Source organism: Anabrus simplex, chromosome 2 (genome assembly GCF_040414725.1).
Source record: "Anabrus simplex isolate iqAnaSimp1 chromosome 2, ASM4041472v1, whole genome shotgun sequence".
Taxonomy (NCBI): Eukaryota; Metazoa; Arthropoda; class Insecta; order Orthoptera; family Tettigoniidae; genus Anabrus; species Anabrus simplex.
Window position 1 is genome coordinate 589,741,563 of NC_090266.1, and position 14,382 is coordinate 589,755,944.

The following is a 14,382-nucleotide window of genomic DNA, read 5'->3' on the forward strand; positions in this document are numbered from 1 at the left end:
GACATTCAAACTGTGTACCTCCTACGCCATTGCAGAGCCTACATTGGCAGTGCTGAGCCTCTTTGAAACATTTCAGTCGCTCCATGGACTCGAGCGATAAGGTCCTCCGCTGACGTTACAGGAGTGTCATACACCATACTCTTCATACTACCTATCTGGAACTGTCCGGCTTCTCTTAGTCGTCTCTCGATGGCCGCGAATGTGGAATGATGTGGGATACATCTGTTTGGAAAACGTTCCGCACACAATCTTGCAGCAGCTCTACCATTGCAATCCGCTTTGCCGTATGCAAGCACCATGGCAGTCGTTTCTGTAGCTGTGAACTGGTACATGTTGCACTGCTGTTAACAACGTTACTGCGCTGGCAGACTACATTACACAAGTAACGCGGTAGGATGCGTGTCAAGGACTGTGCGGAGGAATGTAGTGCATGCGCAGGAATGTTATTAGGCTGAAGTTGTTCATCCGCAGTACACAGATGGCTAAAGGGTTGCATACTTTCCGTATTAAGACACCAAATCGGAACAAAGTTTTACAGCCGTTCTCAGACTTCGACGCACTCCGGCGCTTAAACCATGAATTTCCATACAGGGGCTCCTTCTTGAAAACCGATCAGTCCGCCATCCCGCACAACATACTAAGCCTTGTCGGTGTCTTTTCGGGACACCCTGTATACTTAGTTTTCACACTCTCAGCATTGTTTTATACTGTCACTATTTCAATATAACCTGCAGTTACTCTTCAAAGCAGAATGCATTTTGACCTTTTTTCTTCTCTTGTAAATTGCATTACTTGATTTGACTGGTTTTTTTTTTTTTTTTTTGAAGTTTCTTTACTTCGCACCGACACAGAGAGGTCTTATGGCGACGATGGAATAGGAAAGGGCTAGAGGAGGGAAGGAAGCAGCCACGACTCTAATTAAGGTACAGCCCCAGCATTTGCCTGGTGGGAAAATGGGAAATCATGGAAAACCATCTTCAGAGCTGCAGACAGTGGGGTTCGAACCCACTGTCTTCCGAATGCAAGCTCAAAGCTGCATGCCCCCAACTGCATGGCCAACTCACTCAGGAAAGGGTCTCTAAATGTGTGAAGTAATTTGGATGGCTTTTGATGGTATAGAGAATGACTTGACTGGTTTATCTTGGTGACATGAAAGTGAAATGATAACTGTAATTAAATATCTTTTAGGGTGGTCAGAAAGCAGTACGAGGAAATCCTTAAAAAGAAAAAATATTTGAATTTGGAATGCAAACCTATTTTGGATACATCCTTTGTGCCAGGCATCTGTACATTAAATTTACTTTCTACTTTCATCTTGGGTATTTACTATCTGTAAGGAATTTTTACTTTTTTCTCCGTAGGAATGTGTGAACTGATGATGCTTGGGGAAGATCTACCTCGAAAACTTAGCACTTTGACAAAGTTCGATTGTTATCCAGGTGTTGATGAGGGTGATGAAGAGGAAGATGACATGGATGCAATGGCACAGTCCTTTGATATTCAGTCAGGTAATATTTTACTACACTTACTCTTGGTTTGCTTTCATTGTATGGACTGTAAGCATATGAGAACAATTTTTGTGAATTTTAGGAGTCATATTTTCCAGTGTGCCTTGCTGTAGTTCACAATAATTTGCACTTTTCTGTTAGTTTATACATTAAGTAAAGTAAGAATTCTTTCTCCAGTAAAGAGTTTAGTAGTTATTGAAGACCAAGGTTTCAAATTTAAATGTTACATCAAACAAATACTCGACGACATAAAACATCAATCATCTCATAGCTAAGTAGTAGCAGTTTGCAAAAAAGTATTCAGACAAAAATGACATTGAAACACACAGCAACCAGTAAACCTCTGAAGACCTTAAAACAAAAAAGGCTGAGAATATTGGGAAGAGAAATAGCTGCTGGTAAGATGCTACCATAGGAAATGTTACTGCTGGACTGGTAATCGAAACCGGGACCTACTGGATTGTAGTATGGAATGCCATTGCAACAATGCTAAGTGGATAAAAGCTGTTAAATAAAAATTGATACATATCTGAAGCATTCACTAAACTTACTATTTTTTTTTTTTTTTTTTTTTTGCTAGTGGCTTTACATCGCACTGACACAGATAGGTCTTATGGTGACGAAAGGAAAGGCCTAGGAGTTGGAAGGAAGCGGCCATGGCCTTAATTAAGGTACAGCCCCAGCATTTGCCTGGTGTGAAAATGAGAAACCACGGAAAACCATCTTCAGGGCTGTTGACAGTGGGATTCGAACCCACTATCTCCCGGATGCAAGCTCACAGCCGTGCGCCCCTAACCGCACGGCCAACTCGCCCGGTAAACTTACTAGAAGTGTAGAATCATCTTCTGATGTTGAATCTGGAAGTTGATGCATTTCTTCATCGGACATAATGTTCAAAGACTCGTCCTTGGATTGATTGTCCGAAATGTCATTTACGGCGTCAATATCTTGTTCTTTCATTAGTTGAAGCACAGACATAATAAACAGCCTTGTCGTAACTACAGTTGGTTAGAAATATTGCACATTGGTACTACAAGGGGAGTTCAATATATAATGCAACACATTTTATTTCTCGGCCAAATTTGGTTAAAAAATTATAATTTTGTTTGGGAAATCTTTGAATATTCCTGCTTCGTCTCATAGAGTTTCATTAATTTTCGACTAGTGGCAATGCTATAACTAGCCTTCAAAATGGCGTCTGTAATGAAGGTATTAACTTGTAAAAATCCTTACAAAAAATGTTCCACCCTTTCAATACCATAAATTGTCCTTATTGAAAAGACTACATTAAAATATAATAGTGTTACATGTTTCGTTCCACTTTGGAGACATCTTCAGTCACACACTAAATCATTTTGAAAATACGGTAAGTCTGTGGGTTTTGTGACGCGACGTATTTGCGTCTTGTCGATTCTTGAGTCATAAAATGTACAAACATGAATGTGATGTGAATCACAAAGTCCAACTAGTACACGGGTTAAAATATTGCTGTGTACATGGATTGCACAGATGTAATGCAACATGAATGGCTTTATAAAATGAATTAATCATTTAGATAACCCAACATTATATACATAATACCACATTTAAATTAGCTTCATGCGGTGAGTCATTGAAAGAGGGACTTTTGATGAATAACACAAGTTGATCATAGCCGACGTTGTTAACAATATGGGCCTAAAAAAGGGGAAGGGAAATATAAATGAATGAATAAGTGCAATGTGAATTATAATGTGTGTGCCCTTCTGGTCACTCACCTCCTCGCCTGTCCCGTGCCGTCCGATTCACTAAGGTCGTTGAGAATTGACTTGGAGGGGAGGTTGTGGAGAGTTTGAAGTGGGAGGCGAGATGTGGCGTTGTATTGCATTACTGTGGTGCCTCCGAGTAAATAATTTAATGATTATCACTTCGATAACTGTGAGGGCAGATCAAATGTAAACGGGAATTATTTTTTAAATGTATAGCATCAACCAAGAAAATACACATAGGGAGAGTACTTTTCTACATAGTGTCCTGCCTTCGATACACATTTTCTCCATTAAATTGGTACACTTTTATGCCGTCCCGAATAAAAGAAGACATACGTGTGCATAGCCAGTTGCGCACAAACTCTTCTACACTTGCATCATCAGTGAACCGCTGTCCTCCTAGGTCTTATTTGAGTTGTCCAAACAAATGGTAGTCGCAGGGCGATAAATCTGAACTGAACGAAGGGTGTTCCAGAAGTGTCCAGAATTTCCTCCAGTTTTCCCCGCATTAAAGTGGCAGTATGCGGCCGTGCATTGTCATGGAGAGGAATGACGTTTCAGATCGGTTGCCGGTGTTTCTTGTTGTGATATGCAGCTTTTGTGTCATACAAAAGGTGGCAGTAACAGGCTGCATTAATTGCCCTTTGTTCCTGAAGAAAATCCACCAGCAAAACACCCTTGGAATCCCAGAAAACTGTTGCAAGCACCATTCCAGCAGATGGGCGTGTTTTGGCCTTGACCAGACCTGCTTCGTCTCTTCGCCGCCACTCCATGCTTGCTTGCTTTGACTCTGGAGTGTAATGATGCACCTAAGTTTCATCACAAGTCACAATACGATGCATGAAATCCTCTCCTTCCTCCTCGTAGCGACGCAGGAGTCTCTGACAAACTTCCTGGCGTAAAGTTTTTTGTTCCTGGTTGAGGAGATGAGAAACCCACCTGGCAGACAATTTTCTGATATGGAGTTCATCTCAGATGATGGTTTGAACACTTCCATAACTTATTCCTACGGCTAAAACAATTTGCGACATTTTTATTCGCCGATCTTCACCAACAATGTCAGGAATGGCAACAATGTTGTCTGCAGTGATGCTTGTTCGCGGTCCCTTTTCATGAGGGTCATTTTCCACAGCTTCTCTTCAGGCCACAAATTTTTTAGCCCACACATACACTCGAGTCTGCAAAAGTGTTTCTTCCCCAAACTGTGCGTGGAGCCGTCTCAAAATTTTGGAAGGTTTGGTTCCCCTTTTGCGAGAAATTTGATAATGATGCGTTTTGCAACAGACGTGTGCACCTCTTGCTCACTCATGGTGTACTGAAGCAGCCCAGCTCTCCACCGTCATTCGCGTGCACAAACCCCTTCTCCAGACACCCCCACCAACATCCTGGCAAAGCCCCGCATCGGAATTATTACTAACAGCAGCGGTACATTCAAATTCCCATTTATATTTGATCTGCCTTCGTATGTTAATTTCCTCCAATATTTCATTCAGATTATGTGCCGGTTTACATTTTTGATCAATATTTATAAAAATATTCAATAGATTCCCTTTCCTACTGAGTTGGAGAATTTGAAGGTCTTGCTTTGTATCAAAGTAATAAACTTCATGGTTATATCTGTGAATGTATGATTGGTATCCACCATATGAGAACCCATTGCCAAGAATCTGCCGTATTTCGACGCATTAACATGTTCCTTATATCTGATGGAAAAATTGCGCTCTGTCTGTCCAATGTAACTTGCGGGACACTGCTGGCACTTCAATTTACAAACACCTGATTTCTAAATTTATTATTGAAATTGTTGATACTGTGCTGATTATAAAAAAAAAGTTGAGCATTATTGTTTGTTGTCTTGAAAGAAACTCTCATATTAAGGTTTTTAAAAACATTTGTACCATAATTTCATAGATTTTGCTATGACTAGGTCTTTTTTAGTATCTTTAGTTAATGTCAAAAACGATTTCTTCTCGACTTTGCTAATAATTTTGTGAATGAACTGCCTGTTGAACCCATTTCTTTTTGCTATTAAATAAGTAGTATCCAATTCATTCTTTTGATCCAAGTCTGTCATAGGCATACTATAAGCCCTATGAATCATGCTATAAAAGGAGGCCCTCTTATGTGCTTCTGGGTGCATGGAATCTTGTCTGATTATGTTCACTGTCTGAGTGGGTTTTCTAAATATTTTATATCTAAGCTTATTCGAGTCATTAATGACTGTAATATCAAGAAAATTTATTGTCTAATTATTCCCACTTTTTAAAGAAAATGTAATCTGTGAATCCATATTATGGAATTGTTCCAATACCTCCTCCCCATTTGTAATGCTGTGATCAGTTATTGTAATCGTGTCATCCACGTATCTCAACCAAAATATTATCCTTTGGCATTGTTGATTTTAGTATTTTTGAGAAAATCCATGTAAATTTCCACCATGATCCCCAAAGCCCATGGGAAGACCTTCCTGTTTATGAATCTGACCATTAAAGGTGAAATAATTATTAGCGGTGGCGAACTCCAAGATATTAATGAAATCCTCTACCTCTTGCCTGCTTAAATTACTATACAGTATTTCAGTAGATTGTTTTTTACTAGTCTTATCGTTTTTGATACTGTAATATTCAGGAACATGTTTTTGACATCAGATGAAAAAATCTTCTGGTCCGATTGCGTGTTTAAATCTTTGGTCTGATCACAAAATTCTTTGGAATTCTTAATAGACTTATTACTTGCAAATCTAGGATGTTTAAAAAAAATTGTATATAAATCTAGAGGTCTTGTATGTAAGGCTATTTTTGAAATTGATGATAGGTCTTATGCACCTTCGTTAGTGCCCTAGCCGCGGGGATACTGGGGTTCATATTCATTAGTTTTTGAGACTCCCTTTCATTAAGGATGAAAGAAGATCATTTAAGAAGTTGCTTTTAAGTTTCTGTGGATAATACTGGTCTGGTCTTCTTTTAATAACTTTAAATGAATTCTTGTTAAAGAAGGCTTCAGTTTTCTTTATGTTTGATTCTTTACTCATAATGACCCTTGCATTCCTCTTGTTCACCTTAGTCAAAATTGAATCATTCTCCTTAATTTTCTGTTTCAGTGAACCTATTATTTGGTTGTGATGTGAAGGAACTGTAACTTTGTTGTTACTTATTAAATTAGTAAGTTTTTTCTTAATATAAAATCTAGTCTCGGTTTGGTTCTCGGTTGGTAAATTATGTACTGCACTTCCAGCTTCCGCTGTGATTGTGATTGCGTCGTTGAGTTTGAACTGAACGGGCTAATGGAATTTGGGACTTTTCTCCATAACTTTTATTTCAGACTCATCAAATTGGGTCTTGGAAAGATTGATAACAGGCTTCTGAAATTCGGTGATGGTTGAAAGGGCCTGATTATTGTAATCCACGAACGACGGAGAATAACAATCGGTTCTCTCATTGCGCCTGAGTGTATTAGTTTTGTTAACTAACTTGTTCTGTTTATCTCCAAGTAGGTCCAAACTTTTACCATTGATGACATTTTGAAAAGAATTTCATTCTGTTGGGACAAAGGAGGAAGAAGCAACTAGATGGGCCCCATCTAACTGAGTGTTAAGCAATGCTTTTTTTCTTTAGAGGAATTTAATTTCGTTCCTCATCAATAGACTGTTGGATTTCTCGTGTTTTTTTTATGCCAGTACGACAAAACATTCTTGTTTTGAACAAATTTCAAAATATCAGGGATGAGTCCCCCTTTAAAACAGTTTTTAAAAAAAATAATGTCCTTACCCATTTTTGCAACTTTGGTGTTTAGACTTAAATATTTGTTAGCTCTACATGTCTGGTTGGCATCAGCACATGTATTGTAATGAAGGTGCAACCAAACAGGGAGCAGTTATTGAGTTTCTTTTGGTGGAAAACCAGGGCATCACAGATATTCATAGGCACTTGCAGAATGCCCGTGGAGACCTGGCAGTAGACCAAAGCACTGTGAGTCGTTGGACGAGGCCTGTTTCATCATCGCAGCAAGGTCGAGCAAACCTGTCTGATCTCTCGCGTGCCAGTCGACCACACACAGCTGTGACGCCTGCAAAGTTGGAACGTGCAGACACCCTTATTCGAGGTGATCGACGGATCACAGTCAGACACCTCGCTGCTGAACTTGACATCTCTGTTGGTAGTGCTGACACATTTATCCACCAGTTGGAGTATTCAAAGCTTTGTTCCCGCTGGTTTCCTCGACACCTAATGGAAGACCATAAAGAGCAAAGAAGAAATATCTGCACAGAATTGCTTGCTCGTTAGGAGGCTGAAGGTGACAATTCTTGTCTAATATTGTCACAGGCTGTGAAACATGGATTCATCACTTCGAACTGGAAACAAAACTGCAATCCATGGAATGGCGCCACACCATTCGATGTCCTTCCTTGTAGTGAAACTATCAACTCTGAAGTGCATTGTGCTACTCTAAAAAATTGAAGAAATGACCTCGTCGTGTTCGTAGCTACAAAAATGCAAACAAACTTCTCCTCCACGACAACCCAAGACCTCACACAAGTCTGCACCCCCAACAGGAGCTCACAAATCTTCAGTGAACTGTTATACTTCATCCATCCTACAGCCCGAATCTCGCGCCTTCTAACTCCCATCTGTTTGGCCCAGTGAATGATGCACTCCATGGGAAGCACTACATGGATGATGAGGAAGTTATCGATGCTGCACAGCGTTGGCTCCAACATTGACCAGTCGAGTGGTACCATGCAGGCATACGGGCCCTTGCATTATGGTGGAGTATGAAATGGCGTATGGCTTTTAGTGCCGAGAGTGTCCGAGGACAAGTTCGGCTCGCCAGATGCAGGTCTTTTGATTTGACCCCCGTAAGCAACCTGCGCGTCGTATTATGGTGGAGTAAGGCTGTAGCACTAAACGGATATTATGTTGAAAAATAGGGTGTTGTAGCAAAAGGATTGGCGGAGTAACATGGTGTATTTGAATCCTCAATAAAACCAACCTGCTTTTAGAAAAAAATGTGTTGCATTATATATTGAACTCCCTTCGTATATATGTCACCAAACGATGAGGAAGTTTTGTGTCAACGCTCAGTGTATTCAGACATGAATACTATAACCAATATCAGAGGATACTTCTCCTCTTGCACAGCTGGCATGCTTAGTTGCCCAGTTGTGATAGTGTGTGGTTGTTGGGAGAACAGGAAGAAACAAAAGACACATAAAAGGCAAAGTTCTATGAATGTATATGTCACTATAGCTAATGGGTCAAATCAGACCCATCTGCGGTTCTTGGTATATGCAGATATTTTTTTTGCTAGTGGCTTTACGTCGCACCGACACAGATAGGTCTTATGGCAACGATGTGATAGGAAAGGCCGAAGTGTCGGAACGAAGCGGCCGTGGCCTTAATTAAAGTACAGCCCCAGGATTTACCTGGTGTGAAAATGGGAAACCACAGAAAACCATCTTCAGGGCTGCCGACAGTGGGATTCGAACCCACTATCTCCCGGATACAATGTTGATATTTCTCTTAGGGCCTGTACTACAACTGTCAGATAAACAGCCAGATACGTAGGCTGCAGTTTTGCAAACTAGAAGTTAAATATTTCCTTGCGTACTACCAACGGATTTTAACGACATTATTGTAATGCGGAAGATGTAGTAACATTTTTATTGGGTTGGTAATAAGGTTACTGAAAATATAGTGAAATATAGTGAAATTTAGTGCGGTGGTATACGTGTTCCCTGGTGTTTTCGTTTATTTAGCTCTATTGCTTTTGAAATTGTATTACTAAAATCCAATATCAGACTCTTATTAAGCTATAATGTGGAAGTCCAGGTCAAAAACAGAATTAGGACTGAAATATACACATACGAAGAAATGTTAAAATTAATTAACTGTATAACGAAACTGAAGCTGTTATAGAAAATAAAAAGACTGCAAAATGTAACCTGGACGCAAAAGTTAAGATTCAGGTTATGTATCTTTTTTGTCTGGTACTATTTACGAGGTTGCGCGTTACGACGAAAGTAAAGTTTTGTCTATATTCGTAATTAATGCCACTGATGCAGCGTGGGATCATTAATTTTATTATTAATTCAATTTATTGTTTGCTCATTGAATAAGTAGTTAGTTTCTTTCTTTTCAATACAATGTGAGAATAGTAACTGGCAACATTTATCTCACTTTAGCGTAAATACTTTTGTAGCAAGTTGTTATGAAGTAAAAGAAATATAACCTCCTTAACATCCTCATTCGACGGACGAATTGTCATGAACAACGTTGTATACCTTTACTCCATATGTGCGTCGCGGATAGATTTAGAATAGAACCCACGCTTTTGATACGCATTTTAATGATTAGGAAATGTGTACTGTCACCTCTAGTGCCCTACCGACTACCATTTACAAGGTAAAAAAGTGTTAGACTATTGGGGCTCAAACCCACGAAAAACTGCTTAGCAGCAAACTACGTTGCCCTAACGACCACGGCTACCCATGAAGCTTATGGCTGACTGCTTGTGTGCTACTGATATACTCAGTAGCAACAACTTGCTAGCTTGGGAAATCTTTAAGAATTCTGTGATAGCTGGACAGGAAGCATGACATACTTTATAAATATATACATAGATTACATTGTAACAACTTAATTTCGTACAGCATCATGCAGATGTAGATTCATCTTGATGAGTAGCCATCTTGATTCTTTACAGTAGCGTCCCCGATAGGAGCGAAGTCCCAGATAAGAGCGTTAACAGCCTCTCCAACTTTGGCATAGCAAAACTCGAGAATATTTTCCCAGATTGAACATAAACGAAAGTCGTAGTACGCGTTTTCAACCAAACTTCCAGATAAATGTCCAAACTGCCACATAAATTTATACCGCACTTTTATCTGGCTGTCGTAGTACAGGCCCTTAATGAGTTGTTCCAAAATTATGAAATTATGTATGGATGTTTATTTTAATTATTGATGAAAAGTCTTAAAAATTTCAGGATCCCAAGTAAAATAAAAAGAACTGTATAAAAGAATTATCAAACATCAATGATCTGCAGTTAGGGCTGTCGCCCACGTAAACATTCCAGTAATGACCCACCTGTCGTTCTAGTGTGGAGCAGGAGATTGAGAATGGTGAAATGGTGTTAATGTAAACAGATAAAGGTAACACCGGCATTTAAATTTTCTAATTGAAAACATTAATGACGAGATAAATAGCTATACTGCCAACAATTTTCAATATTGTTGAAGAGGGCTTTTAAGGATAAAATATATTTTTTCAAGTGCTGCAACTCCTACAAGTGCTACAAATCAATCTTCATAAAGAGACGTTCTTCATTTAGACTTATAGTTAATTTTTAGCATTGCACAATTTACAATGCACAGTTCCAAGTCAGCTCATTTATGAACACAATCAAAGTTATGAATAAGCTAAGTTTTGTCACAAACAATTGGCCAATAAACTTGCTTAGTTCAGTTGTTAGGAATGTGACAAGCAGTATTTCGGTTTAAAAACTTATTCTTAACCCAATGTGGGCAGAAACATTTTATGTCCGTACGCGAACCGAAAATTTGGCAAATTAAAACTCACCCAGAAATATCGAACTTTAGCTATAAACACGCATATTTACATAAGATTAATGACTTACCTTGAATATTGGATGTAATCTGTCGCAGAGGTGTGTTGGAAATTATCAATTTTTTTTTTTTGCAACAACAAGAATAGGATAGTGCTAATGGGCGATTTCAGTGCGAGAGTTGGAAATAGAACTGAAGGATATGAAAGGATGATTGGTAAATGTGGGGAAGATACGGAAGCTGATAGGAATGAGAAGCGTTTACTGGACTTCTGTGCTACCATGGGTTTAGCAGTTACGAATACATTCTTCAAGCATAAAGCTATTCGCCGCTACACATGGGAGGATAGGAGTACTTGATCCATTATAGACTATATCTTAACCAACTTCGAATTTGGAAAATCTGTTAGGAATGTACAGGTTTTTTGGGGATTTTCTGATGATAAAGACCACTAGGCCTATATGATCTGTAGTGAACACAGTATCTCTAGGACTAGGATAAAGTGAAATCAGTCTGCAAATGAATAAGAGTAGAAAATCTCCAGGATGAGCAAATTAGACAAAAGTACATGGATATGATTAGTGAGAAGTTCTGAACAGTGGGCATTAAGAAGGTTCAGGATATAGAAAGAGAATGGGTGGCATACATGGATGCTGTAGTAAAAACAGCAAGGGAATGCCTAGGAACAACTGTGTAAAGATGGGAAAAAGTGATCTTGGTGGAACGATGATAGCTTGTAAACGTAAAGAGAAGGCTTATCAGAAATGGCTCCAAACAAGAGCTGATCCAGACAGAGAATTGTACGTAGATGGAAGAAAGAAAGCAAAACAAATAGTTGTTGAATCCGAAAGGAAATCATGGGAATATTTTGGTAATAATCTGGAAGCAGGTCAAGCAGCAAGGAAACCTTTTTGGAATGTAATAAAGAATCTTTGGTAGGGAGGGATAAAGGAAATGAACAGTGTTTTGGCTAATTCAGGTGAACTCATAATAGATCCCAGGGAATCACCAGACATGTGGAGGGAATATTTTGAAAATCTTCTCAGCATAAAAGTAAATCTTCATGGTGATGTCGCGAACAACGGAGCTCACAGGGGGGAGGAAAATGATGTTTGTAAAATTACACTTGAGGAAGTGTAAAGGATGGTAAATAAACTCCATTGTCATAAAGCAGCAGGAATAGATAAAATTAGATCTGAAATGGTGAAGTCTAGTGGGATAGCAGGGATGAAATGGCTTCATAGAGTAGTAAGATTAGCATGGAGTTTTGGTAAGGTACCTTCAGATTGGACAAAAGCAGTAATTGCACCTATCTATAAGCAAGGGAATAGGAAGTATTGCAACAACTATCGAGGTAGCTCATTGATTAGTATACCAGGCAAAGTATGCACTGGCATCTTGGAAGGGAGGGTGCGATCAGTGATTGAGAGGAAGTTGGATGAAAATCAGTGTGGTTTCAGACCACAGAGGGGCTGTCAGAATCAGATTTTCAGTATGAAAAATGTTCCAGAGGAATAGGCAGTTGTGTTTATGTTTCGTAGATCTAGAGAAAGCATATGAGAGGGTACTGAGGGAAAATATGGTTACCATAATGGGGGACTATGGGATTAAGGGTAAAAATCAATCAAAGGCATGTAAGTTGACAATTGGGCTGATAGGTAGAATGAGTTCTTGGTTCAGGTTACTTACAGGGGTTAGACAAGACTGTAATCTTTTACAGTCTTGTTTTGTAGTTTACATGGATCATCTGCTGAAAGGTATAAAGTGGCAGGGAGGGATACAGTTAGGTGGAAACGTAGTAAGCAGTCTGGCCTATGCTGATGGCTTGTTCTTAATGGCAGATTGTGCCGAAAGCCTGCAGTCTAATATCTTGGAACTTGAAAATAGGTTCAATGAGTACGGTATGAAAATTTGCCTTTCGAAGACTAAATTGATGTCAGGTAAGAAATTCAACAGAATTGAATGTCAGATTGGTGATACAAAGCTGGAACAGGTAGATAATTTCAAGTATTTAGGATGTGTGTTCTCCCAGGATGGAAATATAGTGAGATTAAATCAAGGTGCAGTAAAGCTAATGCAGTGAGCTCACTTCTGCGATCAACAGTATTCTGTATGAAGGAAGTCAGCTGCCGGACAAAATTATCTTTAGATCGGTCTGTTTTCAGACCAACTTTGCTTTCCGCTAGCGAAAGCTGTATGGACTCAGGGTATCTTATTAATAAGTTAGAAGTAACAGACATGAAAGTAGCGAGGATGATTGCTGCTACAAGCAGGTGGGAAGAATGGTAGGAGGGTACTCGGAATGAGGAGATAAAGGCTGAGTTAGGAATGAACTCGATGGATGAAGCGGTATGCATAGACCGGCTTTGGTGGTGGGGTCATGTGAGGCGAATGGAGGAGGATAGGTTACCTAGGAGAATATTGGACTCTATTATGGTGGGTAAGAGAAGTAGAGGGAGACCACGACGATGATGATTAGACTCAGTTTCTAACGATTTAAAGATACGGGGTGTAGAACTAAATGAGGCCACAGCACTAGTTGCAAATAGAGGATTGTGGCGACATTTAGTAAATTCACAGGGGCTTGCAGACTGAACGCTGAAAGGCATAATGGTCTCTAATGATGATGCAGGTATGTATGTTTTTTTTTGCAGCTGCATGCTAGTGCATACAATGCATGAGTCATCCCACAAATAAGTTATTAGTCATGAAGTTATCACTGGTGAAAACTTTCACAATTATGGTACTCCTGTAATAACTTTCTACACTATTACTAGATATTTACACTTGAGATAGAATTTAGTTGCATATTTCTATCAGGACACTGATACCAGATTGTAGAAATTTCCACAGTTTATGACGTGAGAAGATCTTGAAACATTTGTGAGGATGGATGCAAGGAAATGCACTAGTTCTCTGGTCCCTATTATCCATTAAATGGGGCATCCCATTCAATCTCTCACTTGATGGGCCTCCTGATGTCTGTCACTTGCTGGATCTTTCTGAATATTTGCATGTGGCCATTCGTTCTGCCACCAGGGATTCAACTAGATGATTTCTAAATGCCTTGTGTTTGATTGGAATTCTGTTGGCTTCCTTCTGTACCATAGAGTATAACAAATATGAATTTACTATGGATATCTCCAAAAGCCAAAAGAACATCTTTCAGTGCCCTTTGTGCGGTCTCCTCAAGAATGGATGAGAGGCTAAATAGTGGTCGGTTCTGTCTACCCTGCCCAAATGTTTGGTGTAAATTAGTGCTTGATTTGGCTTGGAAGTTGAAGGTTTATTAGGAAATTTCAAAGGGACATCTGTGACCTCATTTTTGTCCCTTTAGTGACCTGTGCTGAGCATACATATCACCCTCTTGTCCTTCCAAGCCAAGACTAAAATTTGTGCTTTCCGTAACTCACTATATCACCTTTCTTCACTTTTTTAACCTTTGCAGGCTTCATATTTTCTGGCATACCTTTCCTGCTTGGTATGACTGTACCAGTTGCTACCATTCTCATGTCGAACAATTCTCCTGCCAATTGAGGTGAAGTGTAGTCAGTGTATATGT

At 39.4% G+C, this 14,382-nt stretch overlaps 1 protein-coding gene across 1 annotated transcript in view; it reads left to right on the plus strand.

Annotated features, from left to right (window-relative positions):
* The window catches only part of Sin1 (SAPK-interacting protein 1), a 214,920-nt gene that overhangs the window by 24,239 nt on the left and 176,299 nt on the right, over window positions 1–14,382 (plus strand). Inside the window, exon 2 of the mRNA XM_067140978.2 lies at window positions 1,362–1,508. Coding sequence (XP_066997079.1) covers window positions 1,362–1,508 — 147 coding nt within the window. The remainder of the gene's footprint in view (window positions 1–1,361; window positions 1,509–14,382) is intronic.